This window comes from Rhinoderma darwinii, chromosome 13, assembly GCF_050947455.1.
Source record: "Rhinoderma darwinii isolate aRhiDar2 chromosome 13, aRhiDar2.hap1, whole genome shotgun sequence".
NCBI classification, from domain to species: Eukaryota; Metazoa; Chordata; class Amphibia; order Anura; family Rhinodermatidae; genus Rhinoderma; species Rhinoderma darwinii.
This window is the reverse complement of record NC_134699.1, coordinates 49,898,164-49,924,604: the sequence shown is the minus strand read 5'-3', so window position 1 is coordinate 49,924,604 and position 26,441 is coordinate 49,898,164. Positions and strand designations below refer to the sequence as shown.

Here is a 26,441-nt window from a genome sequence, read left to right as displayed (position 1 = left end):
GGCTGCCGTAAAAAGACGGCGGCTTAGCCTAGGGCCCGTTATTGACTGCCGTGAAAAGGCGTATTTGTGATCACTAATGGGTTAAGGGGGAATGTTTATCAATTCCATAGTGTGGTCTGTCCAGCCAACACACACACTGAGGACCCATGCACACAACCGTAAAAATTGTCCGTAATTGCGGACCGTAATTCTGGTCCGCAATTACGGACCCTTTCATTTCTATTATCCACGGACACCTTCCCGTATATTTACGGGACGGTGTCCGGGCCATAGAGAGCTACTGCAAAAGATAGGACATGTCCTATCTTTTGCTTTTTACGGACCATGCTGCCATACTTAATATGGGAGCACGGGCCGAAAATGCGGGTGCCCGCAATCAGGGGCAGTGATTACGGACACAGCCGTGTACATGAGGCCTGACAGATAGCTCTCCCTGTATGAGCGCGTTTGGTTACATTTTACGATGGATACATTTTTAGGACATTTATTATTTTGTATGTTAGATTTTATAGCGTGGTACCTGGAGAAGCTGGAGAAGCTCATCGTATCGGAATGGTCAGACATCTCCTTGCGGTAACGCCGCTCCATACGTTCATGGTGCCGGCGCTGCAGTTTTGCACAGTCACGAATACGTTTCTCGGCCTCTCGGAAAGCGCGGTCCTTCAGTTTAGACACTAGTTTGGGATTTAAACTATTTTGCTTGGCTGCGATGGAATCCAGATAGCGCACACACTCCATGTGACCCTTGGTGGCTGCCATATCCAGAGGGGTGTGATAGTCATTATCCAAACACCAGATATTGGCCCCAAAGGACACCAGAAAGGACAGGCAATTCAGATGCCCATTGGCAGCAGACAGATGCAGAGGCGTGTTCCCCCAAATGTCACATTTATCTGGATCCCCCCTAAAGAAATGAACATAGGAACAAAAAAAATAGGTTAATATTTTTTCTTCTTTTATGCGTTTACAGTACATTAAATAGCATTACATCTGTCAATCATTTGTATAATTCTTTAAAGGGAACCATCTGCAGTCCTCGATCTGCAGGCAGTAATGCATTTGTCTAGAAGTTACATCCCCTACACGTTTTTGTGTATGGCGTGGTGGGCTACGGTGCTGTAGTCTTTCCATAATTCTCTTCAATTGGTAACGTCCTCATAAACCCATGATGATGCTGCGTTAGGATTTCTTCTTCCTTTAGATACTCCAGGATCGCATCTCTAAGGCCTCATGCACACCAACGTGTTTTTGCGCCCGCAATTCATCTGCAAAAATGCGGATGAATTGCGGACCCATTCATTTCTATGGGCCCATGCACACGACCGTATTTTCATCCATTCGTAAATACTGTCCGTAGATACGGATCCGTAGTCATCTGCAACTTATCCGCATATACGGATCGGTATCCGCTAATACGGTCCGTAATGCGTCCGTATATACGGATCCGCAAAAAGAAGAAAACCACAAATGATGTGTAATTACGGAAGCACCCATAGACTTCTATAGGGAGTCCGTGCCGTAATTACGGACAAGAATAGGACATGTTCTATATATTATGCGGAAACGTAAAAATACGGAAAGGTGTCCGTAGCCCATAGAAATGAATGGGTCCGTAATTACACCCCGTAAATACGGATGAAAAATATGGTCGTGTGCATGGGGCCTTAGAAAACCCTCAAATATTTTATCTACAACAGAGGTTAAACGTACAGGCCTATAGTTTCCGGGCTCACTTTTTGAATATCGGCACCACATTTGTGATGCGCCAGTCCTGTGGACTATACCCTGTCATGATAGAATCCTCAAATATTAGAAACTAGCGATGAGGCCTGTGTGTGAAAAAATACAACGGGATCTAGAAAAGTCTGTCTCCTAATATGCCACCACTCTGTCCCCTGCATACCACCACTCTGTCCCCTAGGTATGCCATCAGTGTGCCCTGGGTATGCCACTGCTCCGTTGCCTGTATGCTATCACTGTCCCCTGTGTCACCACTCTGTAAACACTTGTTGGTCAGTCATTTCATTTTTCATGAAACACTAAAATACAAAACACGGAAGCACTTGCGGGACGATAATCCTCCCAGGGCAGGAGATGTGGACTCGCGTGTTGCTTTATACGTTATTTTTTTTAATGGTTTTATATGTTTTTTGCTCCCCCCTTTATCTATTATACTGACTGTATCCACACACTGAACCCCAGATAGTAATTGACCCCCCTGCTCAATGCCCTTCTGCTATTGAGCAGTGGACTCTCTCTGCGTGGTTGAAAAGCGGGTTGCCTTGCACCTCCTTCTTTAACCCCTTCGAGACAAAGCCATTTTTTATTTTCGTTTTTCGTTTTTCACTCCCAATAATCATATTCACCCGCAGAATAAAGTTAACACATCATTTTTACTACACGGTGAACGCCATAAAAACAACACCAAAAAAACCTTTTTTTTTTCATTTTTTTAGTACATTATATGGTGCATTAAATGGTACCAACTATGTGGGCACTGTGGCACTAATGTGGGCACTGACACTGTATATGTGGGCACAATGTCACTTTATATGTGGGCACTGTGGCACTATGTGGTGGGCATTAAAAATGGACAGATGAACTGGAAATAGATGAAAATTTAGAGACACTGATGCAAAACGACCATGAAAAACTGACAGTTGATCAGTTTTTAATGGCCATTTTTTTCACTGTCGTGTGATTGTAGCCAAGGCTTCGTTCACATCTGCGTCAGGGCTCCGTTCTGACGTTCCGTTGGAGCTTTCCATCAGAACAGAACCCTGACTGAAACAAACGGAAACCATAGGTTTCCATTTGCATCACCATTGATTTCAATGGTGACGGATCCGGTGCAAATGGTTTTCGTTTGTTTCAGTCAGGGTTCCGTTCTGATGGAAAGGTCCAACGGAACGTCAGAACGGAGCCGTGACACAGATGTGAACAAAGCCTAAGGCTGGGTTCACACGACCTATTTTCAGACGTAATGGAGGCGTTTTACGCCTCGAATTACGTCTGAAAAAACGGCTCCAATACGTCGGCAAACATCTGCTCATTACTTTCAATGGGCTTTACGATGTTCTGTGCCGACGACCTGTCATTTTACGCGTCGCTGTCAAAAGACGGCTCGTAAAATTACAGCCTCGTCAAAGAAGTGCAGGACACTTCTTGGGATGGAATTGGAGCTGTTTTTCATTGACTTCAATGAAGAACAGCTCCAAATTACGTCCGTAAAAGACGCCGCGAAAAACGCGAGTACGAGCAATTACGTCTGAAATTCAGGAGCTGTTTTCTCCTGAAAACAGCTCCGTAATTTCAGACGTAATTGCAGTTATCGTGTGCACATACCCTAAGGCTACATGTACACGTTGCGTATTTTGGTGCGGAAAATACGCACCAAAACAGAAGCAATACGCAGGAAATTTGCAGGTAAAGACCGCACCTTATTGTGCGTTTTTCAATGCATTTTTCGGTGCGGTTTTAAAGTTTTGATGCGTTTTTCAGTATGTTTTCATGCTGCAATTTTCGTGTGATTTTCCTCATCACTAGGCAGATACAATTCGCAAATGGAAACGCAACATAAATGGACATGCTGCGGAATTTAAAATCCACACCGCTGGTCAATTTACGTACGGAAAAATACAGCAGCGTGTACATGAGATTTCCTGGAATCTCATTATCTATGCTGGTACTCTATTACGCTGCGTTTTTCCCGCTTGCAAATATGCGCGGCAAAACTGCATGTAATACGCATCGTGTGCATTGACCCTAAGGCTGAGTTCACACGGGGCGTATACGCTGCACAAAAGCATGCAGCGTATTTGCCCTATGCGCCGCAGGGAATTTCGGGACAAAAAAACGCATTACACTCATTTCCATTACTGTAATGTTACTACAATTATAAATGACATGCAAAAAATCATCAGTGAGAAAAAAAAGATTAGCAGGTAATTGCTGCCCATATACTGAGGCACCGAAGCCTTACTGATGGTGGACTTTTCTGTCCTACAATAGATGCTTGAGAAAGGTCCTATTGTAGGACAGAAACGTTGCATTTTTGCTCGATGTGGACTGTATAAATTTCACTTTTTTGCTCATTGGAGTGCAAGACTTTCTTTACTATATATATATATATATATATATATATATATATATATATATATATATATATATATGCAAACACTTTATATTTATTATGTATTTTTATCATTTTAATTGCATTACTGCTATAATTATTATGTTTATAAATGTGAGGTTCTTAGCGCTCAGTTTGATCAAATTGTGCGAGCCCAACTGCCACGACAAGGTGACCTCATACAGGGGGTCCCTACACTGAACATTATATCCCAATAACAAGAGACTGACCTCACTCTTGGGACTAAGCCCACAATAAGCTCAGGATAGGTAGAAACCAGTTTTATTCTGTTCTAATTAAAAATAGCCCAGGACAGGTGTGAGGAGAGAATGACCAAGATGGAGGTTTTACGCAGCGTATCCGACCTGTGGGCACCTGGCCTAAAGGTTCTTCACTATAGAAGAGGCTCAGTCTACACTGACATGCTTTACACTGCAGCTCAGGCTAATATGATTGCTGCGTCCAGAGACAGCGCAGCGTCTACCAGGACATTTCCCAGCACTTCATGCTCTTCTGACAGCTTTATGGAGATGCTGATTTCATTTTCCAGCAGGACTTGGCACCTGCCCACACTGCCAAAAGTACCAATACCTGGTGTAATAACCACAGTATCACTGCGCTTTATTGGCCAGCAAACTCGACTGACCTAAACCCCATAGAGAATCTATTGTCAAGAGGAAGATGGGACACCAGACCCAACAATGCAGACGAGCTGAAGGCCGATATCACAGCAACCTGGGCTTCCATAACACCTCAGCAGTGCCACAGGCTGATCGCCTCCATGCCACGCCGGATTGATAACACCTCAGCAGTGCCACAGGCTGATCGCCTCCATGCCACGCCGGATTGATAACACCTCAGCAATGCCACAGGCTGATCGCCTCCATGCCACGCCGCATTGATACAGTAATTCATGCAGAGTCGGAGCCCCGACCAAGCATTGAGGGCAGATACTGTACATACTTTTCAGCAGGACAAGATTTCGGTATTAAAAATAATTTTTTAAATTGAGCTTATATAATATTCAAATTTTCTGAGAGACGAAATTTTGGGTTTTCATTAACTGTTAGCCATAATCATCAACATTAAAATAAAAAATGCTGGAAATAGATCACTCTGTGTGTAATGAATCTGAGTTTCACTTTTTGAATTGAATTACTGAAATAAATTAACTTCTTGATGATATTCTAATCCATTGAGAAGGACTAGTATATATATATATATATATATATATATATATATATATATATAAAAACAGAAGCAGCACCGTTTTCTTTAGTATCGGGTGCACAGGTTCTTGTTCAGACACACGACCAGTGTCCCAAATAGCCAGCAACAAATCCAAAAGACAAGACAGCACTCCAAGTTCAGTGATAGATAGGATCACTTTAATCACCCCTTGCGACGTTTCAGCCCTACTCAATGGGGCCTTTTTCAAGCAATTGCTTGAGAAAGGCCCCATTGAGTAGGGCTGAAATGTCGCAAGGGGTGATTAAAGTGATCCTATCTATCACTGAACTTGGAGTGCTGTCTTGTCTTTTGGATTTGTTGCTGTATATATATATATATATATATATATATATCTATATATACATACATACATACACCGACATTATTATATTTCCCACTGGGATTGTTAACCAACTGTCCCCTACCACTGAATGTCAAATTTGCCTAATTATATTATGATACATCCCCCGCTTTAATATCATTGCATAAATGGAGGAACTTGCTATTTGGGATATAAAGAAAACTGAGCCCCAACCACAGAGCAACAAATGACTGTCTAAAAATGGCTGCATGGAATTTTTTTATTACTATTTATTAAAACATTTTTCCTATATTTTTGTATTTCAGTTATTTAAACTGCAAGTGTCTTCTGGGTGGAGTTGTCAATGGTATCAGGCTTCAATCCAAGAAATACTCCTGTCCCAAGGCTGCTCCACCGTCCGAGCTATCTGAGATGCTGGACAACTCCTTCCCCGGTATCAGTGTCCTGCTACATGATCGTTGCAAAATCTACACGCAACGTCTAAAATGTACAGCGGATGATGTTCTAGAACTATCTTCTTCTGAACGAAGGAATGTTCATTTAAGGACCAAGATTAATGATGACTAAAGTCCAGATTTCACCCTTTGATATGATACATTGCAATGGTGAATATTTTTATAATCGATGCCAAAAAAGACAGTATTCCTCTCCTCCCATGTAAACGGATACCAAACGTGTGCTTGGTCCAACATCGGATGTCCCCATCACAAAGGTCACTACTTCAGTTCTAGCATGTTATCATTCTTTAGATGGTATGTCTGATTTACATGAGGGTACAAAGCACCTGTATAGAGACATTCTTAAAGTGTAGCTAAACGTTCGACAAACTTCTGACCTGTCATAGAGACATGTCAGAAGTTTGGATTGGTGGGGGTCTGAGCACGGAGACCCCCACCAATCGTTGGAACGAAGCAGCTGAAGTGCTCGTGTGAGCGCTCAGCCGCTTCATGTCTGTTTGGCTTTTTCCGGAAAGCCGATGTATCGGAGGACGGGCTCATAGACTTTATATTGAGCCCATACTCGATACATTGATTTCCGGAAAAAGCCAAACAGACACGAAGCGGCTGAGCGATCACACGAGGGCTTCTGCTGCTTCGTTCTAGCGATTGGTGGGGGTCACAGTGCTCGGACCCTCACCAATCCAAACTTCTGACATGTCACTATGACATGTGAGAAGTTTGTCAAACGTTTAGCTGTAACAGCAGAAAGGGGCAAAGCTGGGTAGACAAAAATTAGTGACAAACAATTATTTGCCTGGTGATGAGGAAAAATATACAGTATTATAGTCGATGTAGACGTATTATCGCCTGGTCGCCTTACCCCATTCAAAATATGTCAGTTTTGTTAGATACTCATATTTTTACCAATATATTTTTATTATTATGTAATAGGTTTCCATAGCAATGGACCAAGGACATTTGCTTTCTGAATTTAGTCCTTATCCTATACATAGCACTTTAATTTTGAGTAACATTGAGAAACCCAAAAAAGAATGGTGAAATAATTGTTTCAGTTTCCCAGTACATTATATGGTACAATAAATGGAACCATGAAAAACTACAACTCGTCCCGCAAAAAACTAGCCCTCATATGGCTGTATCGATGGGAAAATAAAAACGTATGGCTTTTGGAAGGGAAGAAAAAGTGAAAATGAAAATCCGAAAAATGGCTGCGTCCTGAAGGGGTTAATCTGACACACTTTATCTAATGGTAGATTGCCTTGTGAATTTGATACATTATAATGAAGATTCCCGGGGGCGTGGCTTAGCTATGGAGCCGTGAGCACGCGTTTTGGGGGAGCTCCGCACTAGCAGCTGAATACCAGCCATCTTTCCCGGGTAAAACCGGCAGGCGATGCCAGGAAAACGAAGGGGAACCTGCCCTGGATCTTCCCGGTCCTTACCTCGCTCCTCTGGCCGTTGCAAGAGCATGGAGCGCTTTCTTTCCTCCTCACAATCGGCCGCGGACGAACGAGCAGCAATGGCGGACGCATTGCCGCCACATCCGGCCTCAGACACTCTGGCTCCTTCTCCTCCTGCTCCCCTGTTGCAGTCAGCACAAGCGGCCACGACTACTGATACGAGTCCTCCCTGCTGCAGCTCTCAGGATGCGGTAAGCCTTGTCTCTCCCCTCAACATGTCATCAGTGAGAGATTTGCCCGCCATTATACCACACACATATGCCCCTGAAGTTCAGGCTGGGCCATCGGGCTTACATGCTGACCTACAACTACTGAGGGAGATGATACAAGCCCTCCCCACCCGACAGGATCTTGACTCTTTGGTGTCCAGGGTTGAGCAGGCACATCAGCAAGACATAGCTGACCTGCGTCAGGATGTGGTCAGACTAGACTCTAGGGCGCTTACATCTGAGAATACTGTGTCGGCCATTGACTCTAGAGTAACTGCGTTGGAAAAAGCTGCCACGGATACTAGAACACATTTACAATCCTTGGCGCTTCAATTAGATGATCAGGAGAACAGAGGACGCAGAAACAATGTACGTCTGAAGGGCCTTCCAGACCTCGGCCCACGAGATGAGCTGGTGTCTAGAGTATCTATTATATTCAACAAGCTCACTAACCGACCATCAGAAGCGACTTTTCTCCTAGATCGAATTCACAGAGTTTCGCGCCCGATTTGTCCTCTCCTCGCGACGTGTTATGTCGCCTTCACTATTATACCGACAAAGATACAATTATCCGGGGGGCATGGTCACATGGACCGGTCTCAGTTGAAGGAAGTACGGTTACTATATACCCTGATGTCTCCCCATGGACACTCTATATGAGACGGCTCCTACATCCTCTGCTTGAAAAAATCAAGTCCGCAGTCGCCACTTATAGATGGGGACACCCGTTCCATGTTGTCGTGAAGAACAACTCTGGCTTCTATCTCCTGCGCCACTCCTCGGATCTTGAGGGCCTATTTCGATTTCTTCAGACCGAGCCATTCCCAGTCCCGGATTGGCTAGCCCTGGACAGAATTGAACAACCTCAACGTCGTCGCCTTAACAGGACTAACCAGCCCATACGAAGCAGATCCATCCCGGGTGCACCACATTTGCCGTTAATTGACCTCTCCCGCCGGGTCCCGCCTGAGGCTTAAAGAGGACTTTCCTGCTAATATCCTTTTATTTGTCAAGGTTTTGCTAGGCTGCCGGCAGCATTGCTGCTCAAGGGACTTAAGGTCGTCAAATGTTATTTTGCTCACATAATGTTTTGATGGTTATCTAGCAGGGCTCTTTTGCAAATAAGTGTTTTGCCCAGTTTTTTCATAGGATACTCAGGTTTCGTGTATAGATAGAATGGCCGCAAGGGGCCTTCACTTAGCCCTCAGGAAATACGTGCTGCTTATACCGTATTAGTTTAAAAGTCAATCATAGACCGCCACATGAGGTGTGTGGGTCCGAAGTTGTTTAGAGGATGAGCTATCACCTGCAGCGCTGGAGGCATTTAGCCTACTGGTACCTCCCCCACCCACACCCTTTTGCTGGTTATATTTATTAGACAAAGGTTTGCGATGCAGGATATGGGGAGTTCCATATGATTCTGTTAGTCGGTATCTCTGATAATTTTAAAATGCGATGTTTGCCGGGCATACATCAGTTGCGTGTTAAATTTCAAATCCTCTTAGCAGCTAAGAGGTCGAATTTCTGGTTGATAGTCGGTTATAGCAGCCTTGTATACTTAAATAGAAGGGTGTGGCGTCGCTATAGGTTGTTCATCAGAGGTCATGGCTATTAGCACAGGTTTTGGGTTAACCTCCCTTTGCTAGTAGTAGCTGAGAGATACACGTCGGTTCTATCATTGATTGTGCCTCCGTCGCCACCCCAATGGTATGCGATGGAAGAAATGGTTTACTGTTTGATGATTATGTATGCGGTGCGGTGCGGTGCGGGCCCCCCCCCCCCCCCGTGGTTTTCCAGGTCCCCACAAATTTAACAACCTTCCTTTACAGTTTTTACACCGTATAGGAGTCGGCCTGCGGGCCTCTTTCTTGTGTATCGTCTTATTCTCTTTCTCTCCTATCTTTATCTGTCCTCCTCTTGCCCTTTACTTTGCTTTCCCCTCCCCCTCCCCCGCAGCCCAGGACAGATATGTCGCAGCATACACAAACGGACCTGACTATTGGCTCATTAAATGTCAAGGGGTTACACAGCCCTGGAAAACGATTCATACTTTTCAATTTGCTGAAAGGCAAAAATATACAGGGGGCGTTCCTCCAAGAGACGCACCTATGTCAGCAAAAACCTTTTAAACTCTCTAACGCATGGTTCCCCAATGCATATCATAGTCTTTCTCCGGACACGAAATCCAGGGGGACAAGCATTTTGATCTCTAGATCTCTTCCTTGGGAGTTCAGGGGGTCTCGCAGTGATGAAGTGGGACGAATGCTCTTGATCAAAGGAGTTATTGACTCTCAAGTATACACTTTTGCCTCTTTTTACCTACACAACTCTGGTCAATGCGCAGCCCTTGTTGGCTTTCTGAATGCCCTGGAGGAGTTTGGGGAGGGTACCATTGTCCTGGGAGGGGATTTCAATGTTGCGTTGGATCCCGCACTAGACACGTCCGTAGGTTCTTCTTCATTCTCGAGGGCACATCTGCGCCGCATTATGAAATCATTTCACGAACACCAATTAGTAGACACATGGCATCTCCTACACCCAGCAGATAGGGACTTTTCCTTTTACTCCGCAGTACACGACAAATATTCCAGAATTGATCTTTTTTTCGTCAAACATCACTCGCTACATTCTATACGCGCGGCCGACATTGACTCGATTTCCTTTTCAGACCATGCATTAGTCACCTTGACCCTCTCTCTACATTCCCCTCTATACCGCCAATCTCAGTGGAAACTGAACCCAACGCTTCTCTCGGATTCAGTGGTTACTGCTGATATCCAACGTAATATAGCTGACTACTTCGCAACTAATGCCACAGAGACCATTAACCCTCACATTATCTGGGAGGCGCATAAATGCGTGATCAGGGGTATATTTATTAAACATGGTGCACGTCGGAAAAAAGAAAGGGCGGTGGCCACAGTCCGCTTGCTGTCTGAAATTGAAGTACTTGAGATCTCACATAAACGTTCCCATGACCCGGAGTGTAGGATTGCCCTCCTCCGTAAAAGAGAGGAACTGTGAACCTTATTGATGGCTCGAGCCAAGGCTACGCTTTCTAGATGTAAACGTCATTACTACGAATATGGCAACAAAAGTAGTAGGTCTCTGGCTAGAGCCTTGCGGACCCAACAAACCCAGAATTACATACCCTCCATAGTATCCCCCTCACAAACACGGCATCGTTTGCCGTTGGACATAGCTTCCGCATTCCGGGATTTCTACGCTGCCCTATATAATACTGACTCTACCAATCCGTCTGTGACATCCAGTGAATTCAGGTCTAAAATTTCTAAATATATCGCGGATTCTGGTCTACCTGCCCTATCGGAAGATCACATTACTAGCCTGGAAGAACCACTTACCACACAAGAACTCTCATACGCTTTAAAACACTCCAGAACAGGAAAGGCACCTGGCCCAGACGGATTTACAATTCAATATTATAAAAAGTTTCTGACGTCCCTAGGCCCACATTTTCTAGCCTCCTTTAATTCATACTCGGCCTCCTCCCCCATCCCTCCTGACGCCCTCAGGGCGCATATCGCGGTGATCCCCAAACCTGGTAAAGACCCTACACAATGTGCCAGCTACAGACCCATATCCCTCCTCAATACAGATATCAAATTGTTTGCTAAAATTCTAGCGGATCGTCTCGCTCCACTGATTGGAGGAATCATACATACGGACCAAGCAGGGTTCATGGCAGGTAGAGAGGCACGAGACAACACAACTAGAGCCATCAATCTGATCCACAAGGCCAAAATCTCCAATATACCTCTTATGCTTTTATCTACAGATGCGGAAAAAGCGTTTGATAGAGTTAACTGGACCTTTATGGAAGAAACCCTCTCACGTCTGGGACTTGGATCACATATGCTGGGATGGATAATGTCGCTATATTCATGCCCATCCGCCCGAGTTCGAGTAAATGGCCTTCTCTCAGACGAATTTGCTATACACAACGGCACCAGACAGGGTTGCCCCCTCTCACCCTTGATATTTATATTGACACTAGAACCCCTTTTACGCCATATATGTGCAAACACGGATGTGAAGGGACTAGAAACGAATACCTCAACTAACAAGGTGGCGGCCTATGCAGACGATCTGCTATTTTTCCTGACCAATCCAACTGTCTCCCTTCCTAATCTCATGCGGGAATTCCAACGGTTTTCAAGTTTATCCAACTTTAAAATTAATTTCTCTAAGTCCGAGGCCCTGAACATCTCTCTTTCACCTCATCTTTCCACAACCTTAAAACAATCTTTCAGTTTTAAATGGAACCCAACAGCGTTGAAATACCTTGGGGTTCGCTTAACAGCAGACCTGAGAGATCTCTTCCAACTAAATTTTCCTCCACTCCTTGCTGAGCTTAAAGCAGATTGTGCCAGATGGGCCAAAGGTACCTTTACTTGGTTGGGCTGTTGTAACATCTTCAAAATGAATGCTCTCCCTAGGCTACTATATTTATTTCAAACCCTTCCCATAGCCATCCCAACACAGTTCTTTAAAACGGTCAATTCTCTTCAGATTAAGTTTGTATGGAATGGTAAGACTCCACGTCTGTCCCGCACGTTATTATGCTGATCTAGGGCATCGGGGGGGTCTATCATTACCTGATGTCCGCACTTACTACATTGCATCTCATCTTGCTCGGGTAGTTGATTGGTGCAGACATGCGACCGTTAAGTCTTGGGTGTCTTTGGAGCAGAGTTTTTACTCTATTCCAATATCGGCCCTTCCATGGCTGCACCGTAGCCAACTCAGACATCTCCATCATCACCCTACTATAGGCCCAACACTAGTATGCTGTTCTCTCCCCTCGGTAAGGGCATCTTGCTTGCCAGTCCCTTCCTCTATGTTTCCAATACTGGGCAATCCATCCTTTCCCACTGGCTTGACGGACCCAATTTTCCGTATATGGCAATCCTTGGGATGGTATCGTGCAGATCGGTTCTTAGAGGATGGTGAATGGCTTTCTGTTGCAGACCTGGCCCAGATTGCTGATCTCCCTCCGTTGGGACAATGGCGTTCGCTGCAGCTGCGACACTTTTTGACGTCTATCCCAGCCCCTAGGTCCTACCAGGAGGAAAAAACTCCACTAGAGACCCTCTGCACAGGCTCTGACCTGATTAGACATACATTGTCCACTATTTACATAATTATCATGGACCCCCCAGATATGCCCACTCCTACATACATGTCAAAATGGGAAGAGGACCTGGGGATATCCTTCTCCCCCGCACAAGGGCAGCGTATATTCCTTATGGCTCAAAAAACCTCAATCTGCTCAAGATACCAAGAGGCAAGCTTCAAACTACTCTCACGTTGGTATAGGACTCCAGCCCGCCTACATAACATCTTCCCCACAGTGTCCCCTATGTGCTGGAGATGTGGGCAAGACAGTGGTACCCTCCTCCACACCTTCTGGTCATGTCCTCTCCTTACCCCATTTTGGGAAGGTGTAAAGAGGGTGATAATGGAAGTTACAAATACAAATGTAACTATGGATGCGGCCCTTTTCCTTGTTCATCATTGCGACATTCCAGCGAACAAGTATAAGCGTTCCCTGCTTCACTTTCTAGTGATGGCAGCTCGTCATTGCATCCCACTAAGATGGAAGGATCCATCTCCCCAACACTATCCCTCTGGGTTTCACAGGTTAACGACATCATGCATATGGAGGACTTGACATCCGTTATCCACGACTCAAGCTCCAGGTTCTGCCAAACTTGGGCCCAATGGATGGTTTTTCAGGATTCGAACTCCTATAAAGACATCATCTGAGAACCGCATCCTTTTAATCGGCCGCAATAACACCCTGGTCTGTGGGATGCTGTGGAGGGTTCCCCCCCCCTCTCCTTCTTCTTTCCGCTCTCCCCTTCTTTCTTCATTCTCTTGTCTGGGAGCTTAGCTCCATCCACACTTTAGAGATTCGTGTTCCCTTGCCGTTATCCCCTCTTTTTCATTCAGTATGCCATTATATAACAATGTACTTATTGTTTTTCCTGTACATTTGCCTTTGGATTATGTATTCTAAATGTACATTACCTTGTTGTATGTTCCCTTTATGTTATAAAATGGACCTCATAGGTCAACAAAAATAAAGAATTTCAAAAAATAATGAAGATTCCCTGTATTGGTTTCTTTTTTAGCACTGCTTTGATACTACTACAACCATGGTGATCATATGGTCAACTACAAATTTGATGTGACCTTTTTAAACACGGTGCAGGTAATGTAAGTTACTAATATTTATTTGTTACCTTTAACAATTGTATGAAAATCGTAGTGCGTAGTTGAAGCGTTAAAGGGGAGCTCCATCTTTGTAGTCACTTAAAAGAATGAATTAGGCTTCATTCACATCTGCGTCAGGGCTCCGTTCACGGTTTCCGTTGGAGCTTTCCGTCAGGGGAACCCATGAACGGAACCCTGACTGAAACAAACGGAAACCACAGGATTCCGCTCGCATCACCATTGATTTCCGGTGACTGTTCCAGTGCAAATGGTTTCCGTTTGTCACCGTTGTTTAAGGGTTCCGTCGTTTTGACGGCATGAACAGCGCAGTCGACTACGGTATTGATTCCGTCAAAACAACGGAACCCTTGCACAACGGTGACAAACGGAAACCATTTGCACCGGATCCGTCACAATTAATATTAACCTATGGTTTCCGTTTGTTTCAGTCAGGGTTCCGTTCATAGCCTCCCCTGACGGAAAGCTCCAACGGAACCCATGAACGGAGTCCGGACGCAGATGTGAACGAAGCCTTAGAGAACTGCTTAATAAAATTTCCCTAATGACGTTATTATTGGAACCAACCCCTTCAACCTTAGGAGTAATTCGATAATAACCAGCCGGGAATTTCAAATACCTCTTGCTTGCTGAATAGATTTATGTGTTTTAAATTATATAAATTCTCTTTCTGGCATAGAAAATACAATGCGGCATGTTTTTACCATGCTCAATAGGCCTCGTTCCGCAGCGCTTGTATAGCTCCACTTGCAATCGTAACGTGCAGTATAACAGTTTCATGCATATGAATAATTCATGGTGCTGGGTAAGTGAGATGGAGAATGTAACTGAGCTCATGAGAGGCGGCCATGTCCCTCACACACAACACGGCTGCCTGTATAGTGACCTCTGTACACACACAGCTTCACTCACTATACCAGAATGAGAACCATGAAAATGAAGGGATCCCCGAATTTTAAGAAGGGATCCACACGGGATTATATTCCTACATTGTGGTTCTTTTTGTTACGCCTTGTCTGGAAAGCCACTACATGGTGGGAAAATTTCCCGCCATTTCTGCCAGGCGTTTGCAACAGCTTGTCATTGGTCATGGTCAAGCTTCCATGTGACCTGGTAACAAGGGAAGTTTCTTCCATTGGTCCCAGCAATTGGCAGGTCATTGGGTATTGCATTCCCATGTGACCTGCCTTGGTAAGCTTAAATAGCAGGGCTAGGTTTTGAGGTTGTCGATTTAACAGCCTACTTTGTGGGAGCGCCCCTCGCTCCCCCTTATTATTATGTTATTCTCGATGACGCAGCTCTTTCATATATATATATATATATACACACATACATATATATATATACATACATATGTGTATATAACCCATTGCTACGATTCACAGGTGAGCATCACAGGTATTCACTTTCCTCTGCATAAACAATTATTTCAGTCACATTACTACACCCAGCCGGAAGTACACAGTCATATCAGTCAACTGCGACGTACGCTTTTCACAAAACTGAGGTATTAGTACATGCAACTGCGAAGTTACATCCATTGCAGAAGTTTCTTAAAAGAACTGTATTTTGAATGGCACGAAAGCAGGCAAACCACTTACATGCACATAACTTAATAAATACAAAAGCTATAATGCTTGTATATAAGACTGCAAAGTCTACAGGTGAACCTGCACTTGTTTGTATATATGAGGGAACCAGTGGCGTAACTACCGCCGTAGCAGCGGTAGCGGCTGCTACGGGGCCCGCGGCATGAGGGGGCCCGTGTCGCCCGCCGGCACGGGCCCCCACCATGGCCGGAGGCTCCGGTAGCAGCCGCTATGGCTGCTACAGCGGGACGCCACTGAACAGTACGGCAGAGCAGGGAGGTATCTCCCCGCTCTGCCATTAAACAAAAGACATGTATCCCCTATCCACAGGATATCCACAGGATAGGGGATACATGTGTGATCGCTGGCACTGATAGGGAGAACGGGGGACTGAAAGTCCCCTGAAGTTCTCCATCACAAACCTCAGACTTCTGGGGTCTGTGTCGGCAGCTCCGGAGAAATGAATGGAGCGCCGGTCACGCTTGTGCGCATGCGTGACCCGCGCTCCTTTCATTTTTAGTGAGCTGTGCAGACGCCGGAAGTCAGAGGTTAGTCATGGAGAACTGTTCTCCCTATCAGTGCCAACGATCACACATGTATCCCCTGTCCTGTGGAGAGGGGATACATGTATTTTATTAGGACACACTGTAGGTCGCATTTTTTTGGGAGGGGGGGCTGTATGGCGTTCCCTACAGGGGGGGGGGCTGTATGGCGTTCCCTACAGGGGGGGCTGTATGGCGTTCCCTACAGACCCCCCCTGTAGGGAACGCCATACAGACTCCCTGTAGGTAACGCCATGCAGCCCCCTCTGTAGATAACGCCAGACAGCCCCCTCTGTAGGGAACGCCAGACAGCCCCCTCTGTAGGGAACGCCATACAGCCCCCCCGTAGATAACGCCATACAGTCCCCCCTCTAGATAACGCCATACAGCCCCCTCTGTAGATAGCGCCATACAGTCCCCCTCTGTAGATAGCGCCATACAGTCCCCCTGTAGATAACGCCATACAGCCCCCTGTAGATAACGCCATACAGCCCCCCTGTAGGTAACTGCCCCAGCTGAGGTCAATGTTCATGATTCCACTAAGAAAGAGGTGAGATTCATGAGAGATATAGCAAGTCACAAACAACTACTATCCAAAAGTAGTGTCAGGCTCCATGCACATGACCGTCCCCTTAATCGGCTCCTATATATAGTCCATACTTTAGGAGCACCGTCAGTAAATATACGGGAAGATGTCTGCAATGTCCATGGCTGCGGGCTGTCAGTTCCAACCTCCCCGACAGCCACGAGTCGGCAAGCGCTGGCCCCAGCCTCCTCCTCAGAAGACACCAGCGCTTGCATCCACTCACCTCTGCCAGTTTTCGTAGGGTGCGCGCGCACGCTCGTGCCAGCTCTTAAAGGGGCAGCGCGTGCACCGGACCTCATGGACGAACTTTGACCCGTGAGTACCCTGGACTATAAGAGGGGTCCTGCCCCCTAGTTCTATGCCTGAGCGTTGTTGTGTTCCCTATAGTTTGTCTATGTGATGGCCTCCTAGTGTGTTTCATGTTCCAGTCCCTGTCCCTATACTTGTTTCCAGTTCCTGTTCCTAGCAATCCATACCTTCCTGGTCTAGCACGGAGCTATGCCAAAGTCGTGCCGTGCTGCATCCACGTCTGACCTGCTTCACCTCGCCTGGCGTCCGTCTGCTACCTAAGTCCCAGCCGAGCCTGCCCTGCTGCTGTCTAAGCTGCCACAGGTACCTATAGAACTATAGACTTTCACCTACTCTGTTGGCCAGCTGCCTTACCACCAAGGCGGTACGGCCCAGTGGGTCCACAGACCCTTTGTGACAGTGTCCTTCGGCCATAGAAATGAATGGGTCCGTAGTTACGGTACGTAATTACGGACGAAATCTACGGTCGTGTGCATGGGGCCTAACATCAATGCTTATACTACGTTTAACCCCATAACCACCAGAGTGTTTTGGTACTAATGGACCAGACGCTTTTCAGCAATTTTGCGTACACAGTGTGGTTTAATGTTTTTTTGTCACACCTAGGGATTTCTTTTTCCATGCACTTTTTATGGTCATATAATTTTTCTTTTTTAGGAGTAAATTGCTAAGGTAATAGTTTGGGTTGGCATGGTGTGTGTGTTTTTTGTTTTTATTTACTGCATTTTATTCATTTTTTTGCTTATTTTTGGAGGCCGAGATGCAGAGGAAAACCGCCCGATGTGGTGGCACTAGTCACTGGCAGAGCTGATTTGGGTCTGCTAAAACCCAGCAGCTGTGCCATGCAGTCGGGGTCCAATATAGGCAGTGATGCAGAAGTGCCACTCTATTTCTTGTGCTGGTTAGAGTATGTGTGACAGTGAGCTGCTCATTTATTACACAGAAGCTGAAATGCAACCAAGACTAAGATCCAAAACCAAAATGCAAGTCTACATCTGAATGGCTTAGGCCCCATGCACACGACCGTAATTTTGATCCGCAATTGTGGACCGTAATTGCGGATCAAAATACTGATCCATTAATTTCTATGGCCAACGGACACCGTCCCGTATATTTACAGGAAGGTGTCCGGGCCGTAGGAAGCATCCATGCTACTACAGAAGCTCTGCTCCTTCCCTGACAAGCAGGGAGAAATCGAGTTCTATTGGCTGCTCTGCAGTGAACACAGGCTCAATACGCAGAGAACAGGCTGTGGGAGAGAGACTGAGCATGCGTGTCCGCCAGCACTCCACTCATTAAGTTGATGCGCACATTGCTATACACTTTGAACACCAGGTGGCGCCATATTATATATGTAAATGTCAAAACTCGTAACTGAATTTTATTTATTTTTAACAACATGTAAATGGCAAAATTTGTTCATTTTTTAATGATCTATACAATGAATATGATATTTAATGGTGGGACAACACAGGGATGGGCCAACAATCGAAAGTTCTGGACAACCCCTTTAATGGAAAGCTAAATGATAACTGGCATCTTTATAACCTGTAGTACCTACCAATGTATCTGTCTGCACAATGTGCGCAGTCAACGGGTGTTTCTGAATAATAGATAACTTTTTGGGGGAATATTATTTTTTCACAGAAGTATATGCAAATTCATAACTTCTATGCAAGACACCTGCCGATGAAGTAATCAAAATGTCATAACATTTCAACAAAACTATGGGGACCAACACGACAAGCGGTTTACATGACTTTGGCTCCCATTCTTTACAACACAGGAAAAAACAAGAATCTCTTGATGTGTGTCTAGGATCTCTTACCCCCTCCAATCGCAATGACACCATGCCAAACCTGATGACCGCATTCATTGTGCCCGGGGCACAAACATGAACTCATTAAAAAAAACTTTACTTGTTGCCAGGAACATACAGAATATTTCACAGCATTACAGTAAGGCAAAAGGGAGTTTGAAAACATTGTCACTAAAATAAACAAATGTGGCTATAGATCTGTAGCGATCATATAACATCTATGGTTTAACCCCTTAATGACCAAGGTATTTTTTATGTTTTTCCATGGTCGCATTCCAAGAGCTATAACTTTTTTATTTTTTCGTCGACATAGCTGTATAAGGTCTTTTTTGTTGCGGGACAAGTTGTATATTTTACTAGCACCATTTTGAGGTACATATTATTTATTGATTAACTTTTATTAACTTTTTTTGGGGGGGGGGGGAATAGAAAAAACCCCAGAAATGTCTCCACTCTTTTTCGAGTCCTAAATCTACGCCGTTTAGCGTGTGGTATAAATAACACAATAACTTTATTCAGCGGGTTGTTACGATTGCAACGATAACAAATTTGTATAGATTTTGTATGTTTTACTACTTTTAGACAGTATCACACAATATCGATACTATTTCGATGCCGTGCGCCCTGGAATGGTTCAATACCGTTACTTCATGTATTTCGATACGAAGCCGTGTGGCTGCACAACTTAGCTTTGTAACACATGAATGTAGTCAGAGCAGGGCTGCGGCTGTGTAATAGTCATTGCCCCGCTCCTGACAAGTGTGTGCGCGCACGGTCAGCATGAGGTGATGCGGCAGGCGCTGCACTAATGAGCGCTGGAACTGAAAGAGTGAACATGGCTGTCACACAGCAAAACACCCCCATGTTCTGTCCCCATTCGTGCAACACTGGCCGATCACCTTATTCTGACCGTGCGCGCACACTTTAACGGTCAGGAGCGGGACAGCCCCGCTCTAACGGCAGAGATCAGAGAGTCCTCCCTGCGCTTCCCAGTCAGCGCCTTTCTACAAGTGAAGCAGCGCGATACTTTGCGCCGCTTGCGTCATTGAAAGGCACTGAATGACAGGGAAAGTCACTCTGCCCTGCCATCAGCGCCTTTCAGACTCTTCGTTCAACCCCAGGAGACCTGTGCAGAAGAGAGCAGGTCTCCATTGCTGCTGGACGGCGTGGGAACGGGATTAAGGGGTGTTTGAATAGTTTGTTATTTTATTATAATAAAAAAGTGTGTTGCTTTATCTACAGGGGGGCTTTATCTACAAGGGGGGCTATGTCTACAGGGGGGCTATATATAGGGGTGGGCTATCTGTGGAGCACTATATACAGGGGTGGGCTATATATACAGGGGGGCTATATACAGGGGTGGACTATATGTGGAGCACTATATACAGGGGTGGACTATATGTGGAGCACTATAGGGGGAGCTATTTGTGGGACACTATATACAGCGTCGGGCTATATGGGGGCACTATCTACATGGGGCTCTATGGGGGGCAATATCTACAGGGGGCTCTATGTCAGGCACTATCTACAGGGGGCACGGTGCAGAGGTGGGGGGGGGGCAAACTGAATCTTTGCCCCGGGTGCTGGAGAACCCAGCTACGCCTCCGGTGCCACACACCCCCTTATAGATCGTGCCACACACACCCTTGAAGATAGTGCCACACAGCCGCCCTTGTGGAGAGTGTTAGGCTGGATTCACACGAGCATGTTCGGTCGGTAAAGGACGGAACGTATTTCGGCAGCAAGTCCCGGACCGAACACACTGCAGGGAGCCGGGCACCTAACATCATAGTTATGTACGACGCTAGGAGTCCCTGTCTCTCCGTGGAACTACTGTCATGTACTGAAAACATGATTACAGTACGGTCCGGGACTTGTGGCCGAAATACGTTCCGTCCTTTACGGACGGAACATGCTCGTGTGAATCCAGCCTTACACACACCCTCCCTGTACATAGTGTCCGTGTGTCCCCAAACAAATAAAAAAAAACATTCCAGTTCCTGCGATGAATGGAGTCAAACAGCCCCCTCAGTCCTGCAGCACATGAGACGCTAAGACGGAACCCTTGTGTAGGAGGCATAGTACAGTGATATCATCGCACCGGCCTGGTCAGGGAATCTGTCCCAAGATCCTATAGACTGCAGGCCTAACGTGTCTTGTAGCCTAGTGAATGGCAGAGCAGGGAGCTGATAGCTGAATGCAGAAGTCGCCAGGGCTCCGGACCAAAAATCTATTGCTTGGGCCCTAGATGCCCGGTGAAAGTGACGCCACTTTAGAAGAACATTTATGTGCCGGGCGGCACTGGCTCCCTCAAGGACGTACACCACTGGATATAATACAAAATCTTATGAACATATAACACAGCCTGACAGTCAATTGACAGCTCTCATAGCAGGACAGGTTCATGTTGTCCAAAGCATCATGGGGAATACCAGTCCTCATATGAATGTCAATTTATCTTGCCTTTCCGTCTCAGAATTGTTTATAAAAAAAAAACGCACCAAAAACTGCAGCATTAAAATCCAAACCGGTTTCCGCTTCAAAATGTAAAACCTAAAAACACATTTAAAAAAAACAGTGAGGAATTTACCTGGGGAATTGCCTACGTTTTCATGCGGATTTCCCGCATCAAATTTGGCAACGTGTGCCTGCAGCCTGACAGTGTAACCTATGTTACTGTATCTTATTACTAACCTGTGTCATAGAGATGCGAGTCAGTGGATCACGTGCGCACCACCCTCCGTAAAGCCGGCACAGACTATATATTCCCAATCTGATATTTCTTATTGTCAAATTAGTCATTCTGAAGGACAGAACAGAATTTAGATTCTGCTCCAAGGAAAATCCTTACCTTGCCTTGGCATTCTCCTACAATGGAGAGGTTGTCGTAATGCCTACTATGTTCTAATGTCTGAGAGGGGTCCTAAGCCCCTCCGCCTCACATAGTACTACAAAGGGGCAGTGCATGGGTTATGGCATAACATGATAATTGCAAAATAATAGTGGACACAGTAATGTTACTATACTAAGGTCCCACGCACATGACCATAGATTTCATCCGTAATTGCAGACCGAAATTACGGTCCGAAACACATTCACTTCTATTGTCCACGGACACCTTCCTGTATATTTACGGGAAGGTGTCTGTGCCATAGAAACCTTACGTAAAAAATAGGACATATCCTATTTTTTTATTTTACGCACCGTGCTCCCATACTTTATAATGGGAGCACGGTCCGCAAATGTGGACGACTGCCTGCGGCCGTCCGTGCCTGTATTCACCTGGATTACGGGCACGGTCGTGTACATGGGGCCTAAAGCTAGACATCTAAGACAACTCGCGCGACCTCCCCATAAACATGCAAGTATGTATTATTTGTTAATGGGGGGTGGGAGATAAGCTGCTGCCAGACACCGGTCAATAAGAGGACTGTTAGGCTGGGTTCACACGACCATGTTCGGTCCGTAAAGGAAGGAACGTAATTCGGCCGCAAGTCCCGGACCGAACACAGTGCAGGGTGCCTCTCCGTGGAACTACTGTCCCGTACTGAAAACATGATTACAGTACGGGACAGTTGTCCCGCAGTGAGGCAGGGACTCCTAGCGTCGTACATAACTATGATGCTAGGAGCCCGGCTCCCTGCCGGATGTTCGGTCCGGGATTAGCGGGCGAAATACATTCCGTCCATTACGGACGTAACATGCTCGTGTGAACCCAGCCTAAGACTTCCCTCTAAGGCCCAATTTAGACCAACATGGGGAAATGGCAGTTTTTCAAGTCCAAGGTGCCCCCATTGGGGTCCCGTTTTCACAGATCCCCATAGACTTGAAATACATGCGTCCGTGTGGCGGCCGTTGTTTTAACAGCCATCACACGGATGTATTCTACAGGCGTCTGAATTCGGCCTAAAGCTGAACATACACTTGAGATAGCACGATTGTTCAGCAAACCCTATTCCTCCCGACTCCCCTATACACATGCATGTTCGGCTCGGCCGAACAGGAAGAAGTGCAAACAAAAGGATCGGGCATGTTCATACTCATAAGATTTTTTTGGACGATTCCAGTTAACAGGTTGGACCGACCTTGATGTAACGTTCATGGCGTCACGTTTATTATAATGTTCTGTATATAAGGATCCTGCTCGATATGAAGTCATTGGAGTGGGCCCTGCTACAGATATTGCTATGGGGCCCAGGATCTCCGCAGTTTCAGTAGATATGTCTGATAAATTCCAACCTATGGATCCGTTTTTGATCGATCTCAACACTGATGGAGTAAAACTTACCGGAGCTGAAGAGTCGTTACTATGGCCAGTGCCAAGCCAATTGACAATTTTCCCAATAACAAATAGTGATCCAAAGGTGGGGGCATTTTTTTTTATCCCTACAAGGACCACAAATAAATGGGACTGATTTTATGGACTGTCTGCATACATTTTTAGCCATTTTTTTGTAATTTATTCCTCTGCCCCATTTACACCAAAATTCATAGAAACTCATGCCTAGCAAGAAGTTATTTTGTGATTATCCTCAGCAAGACAAGTGAAGCTACAACTCCCAGCTAGTATAAGGGGATGTTGGGAGTTGCAGTCCGCCACAGCTGGAAGGAGCAGTGCCATGAATGTCAGTACAAGTTTATCAGGTATCTCACCCTCGGCTGACGATGACCCGCAGCGCCCCCAGGTGTCCGTGATAAGCCGCCCATAGGGTCGGGGTCATCCCATCCTCATCGGGCGAGTTCAGATCTCTCCGGGTCGCCTCCTTCAGCACGTCCAGGAAGCCGTCCCTGGCGGCGCGGTGATAACGCCCGTCCATCCTGCATGTCCCGGCCACTGCCCTCCAGCACACAGCCCGATGTCACCGCGCAGCCCCCGGCTCGTCTCCTGCAGCCGGTCCTCCTGGATCACCGCCCCGCCCCCCACTGTCTCTGGTGTCACCGCCTGTGCCCGGGATTGTATGGCAGAGCACACTTCACCCACCACTGCCCTGTGTACTAGACATTGTATGACGTGCCGGCTCTTTACTGTCATGTCCACATATCATGCAGAAACTTGTAACAACAACCACATGTATTTTATTAATGGAGAGAAAAAAAAGGATCCTACTTGTCTGTAACTGAAGATGTAAAACCCTTCCTTTCTTTATTGAAAAAATGTAATAAAAATTAAATGAGTAAACTTTAGATCTTCTAAGTAGTGATGTCGCATCCTATACAACCATCATAGGCATAAATAATACACCCGTGATCCAGTATATAATACACCGTGATCCAGTATATAATTCACCCGTGATCCAGTATATAATACACCCGTGATCCAGTATATAATACACCCGTGATCCAGTGTATAATACACCCAGGATCCAGTGTATAATACACCCGTGATCCAGTGTATAATACACCCGTGATCCAGTGTATAATACGCCCGTGATCCAGTATATAATACACCGGTGATCCAGTATATAATACACCCGTGATCCATTATATAATACACCCGTGATCCAGTATATAATACACCTGTGATCCAGTATATAATACACCCGTGATTCAGTATATAATACACCCGTGATCCAGTATATAATACACCCGTGATCCAGTATATAATACACCCGTGATCCAGTATATAATACACCCGTGATCCAGTATATAATACACCCGTGATCCAGTATATAATACACCCGTGATCCAGTATATAATACACCCGTGATCCAGTATATAATACACCCGTGATCCATTATATAATACACCCGTGATCCAGTATATAATACACCCGTGATCCAGTATATAATACACCCGTGATTCAGTATATAATACACCCGTGATCCAGTATATAATACACCCGTGATCCAGTATATAATACACCCGTGATCCAGTATATAATACACCCGTGATCCAGTATATAATACACCCGTGATCCAGTATATAATACACCCGTGATCCAGTATATAATACACCCGTGATCCAGTATATAATACACCCGTGATCCAGTATATAATACAACCATGATCCAGTACATAATACACCCGTGATCCAGTGCATAACAGTCGTAATCCGGTATATAATACACCGTGATCCAGTATATAATAGACATGTGTTCCAGTATATAATAGACCCATGATCCAGTACATAACACACCGTGATCCAGTATATAATACAACCATGATCCAGTATATAATACACCCGTGATCCAGTACATAACAGTCGTAATCCGGTATATAATACACCGTGATCCAGTATATAAAACACAAAGTGATCCAGTATAGAATACACCCGTGATCCAGTACATAATACAGTCGTGATCCAGTATATAATACACCCATGATCCAGTACATAACACACCGTATCCAGTATATAATACACCCGTGATCCAGTATATAATACACACGTGATCCAGTATATAATACACCCGTGATCCAGTATATAATACAGACGTGATCTATTATATAATATATCTGTGATCCAGTATATAATAGACATGTGTTCCAGTATATAATAGACCCGTGATCCAGTACATAACAGTCGTAATCCAGTATATAATACATCCGTGATCCAGTACATAATACAGTCGTGATCCATTATATAATACATCCGTGATCCAGTATATAATACACCCGTGATCCAGTACATAACACACCGTGATCCAGTACATAATACAGTCGTGATCCAGTATATAATACACCTGTGATCCAGTACATAACACACCGTGATCCAGTACATAACACACCGTGATCCATTATAGAATACACCCGTGATCCAGTACATAATACACCCATGATCCAGTATATAATACACCCGTGATCCAGTATATAATACACCCGTGATCCAGTATATAATACACACGTGATCTATTATATAATATATCCGTGATCCAGTATATAATAGACATGTGTTCCAGTATATAATAGACCCGTGATACAGTACATAATAGACCCGTGATCCAGTGCATAACACACCGTGATCCAGTATATAATATACCCGTGATCCAGCATATAATACACACGTGATCCATTATATAACACACCCGTGATCCAGTATATAACACACCCGTGATCCAGTATATAATACACATATGATCCATTATATAATACATCCGTGATCCATTATATAACACACCCGTGATCCAGTATATTAATACACACGTGATAAAGTACATAATACACCCTTGATCCAGTAAATATTCCAGTCAGGATCCACTCGAGATCCAGTATATAATACATACATGATCCAGTACATAATACACCTGTGATCCAGTATATAATACACCCGTAATCCATTATATAATACACACGTGATCCAGTATATTAATACACCTGTGGTCCAGTATATTAATACACCCGTGATGAAGGACATAATACACCTGTGGTCCAGTATATTAATACACACGTGATCCAGTATATATTACACCCATGATCCTGTAAATAATATAGTCTTAATCCAGAATATGAATATACTCGTGATTCAGTATATAATACACTTGGGATTCAGTATATAATACACCCGTGATCCAGTATATAATACAGTCAT

General features: G+C 45.0%; 1 protein-coding gene across 2 annotated transcripts in view; it reads right to left on the bottom strand.

Moving 5' to 3' along the window:
- The window catches only part of USH1G (USH1 protein network component sans), a 28,737-nt gene extending 4,954 nt beyond the window's left edge, over positions 1–23,783 (bottom strand). For both annotated transcript variants that reach the window (XM_075846872.1, XM_075846873.1), the window contains exons 1-2: positions 23,571–23,783; positions 521–904 (exon numbers count right to left, since the gene is read on the bottom strand). In XM_075846872.1, the coding sequence (XP_075702987.1) occupies positions 521–904; positions 23,571–23,734 (548 nt within the window). In that variant the 5' untranslated portion in view covers positions 23,735–23,783. The remainder of the gene's footprint in view (positions 1–520; positions 905–23,570) is intronic.
- Between the last annotated feature and the right edge of the window lie 2,658 nt (positions 23,784–26,441).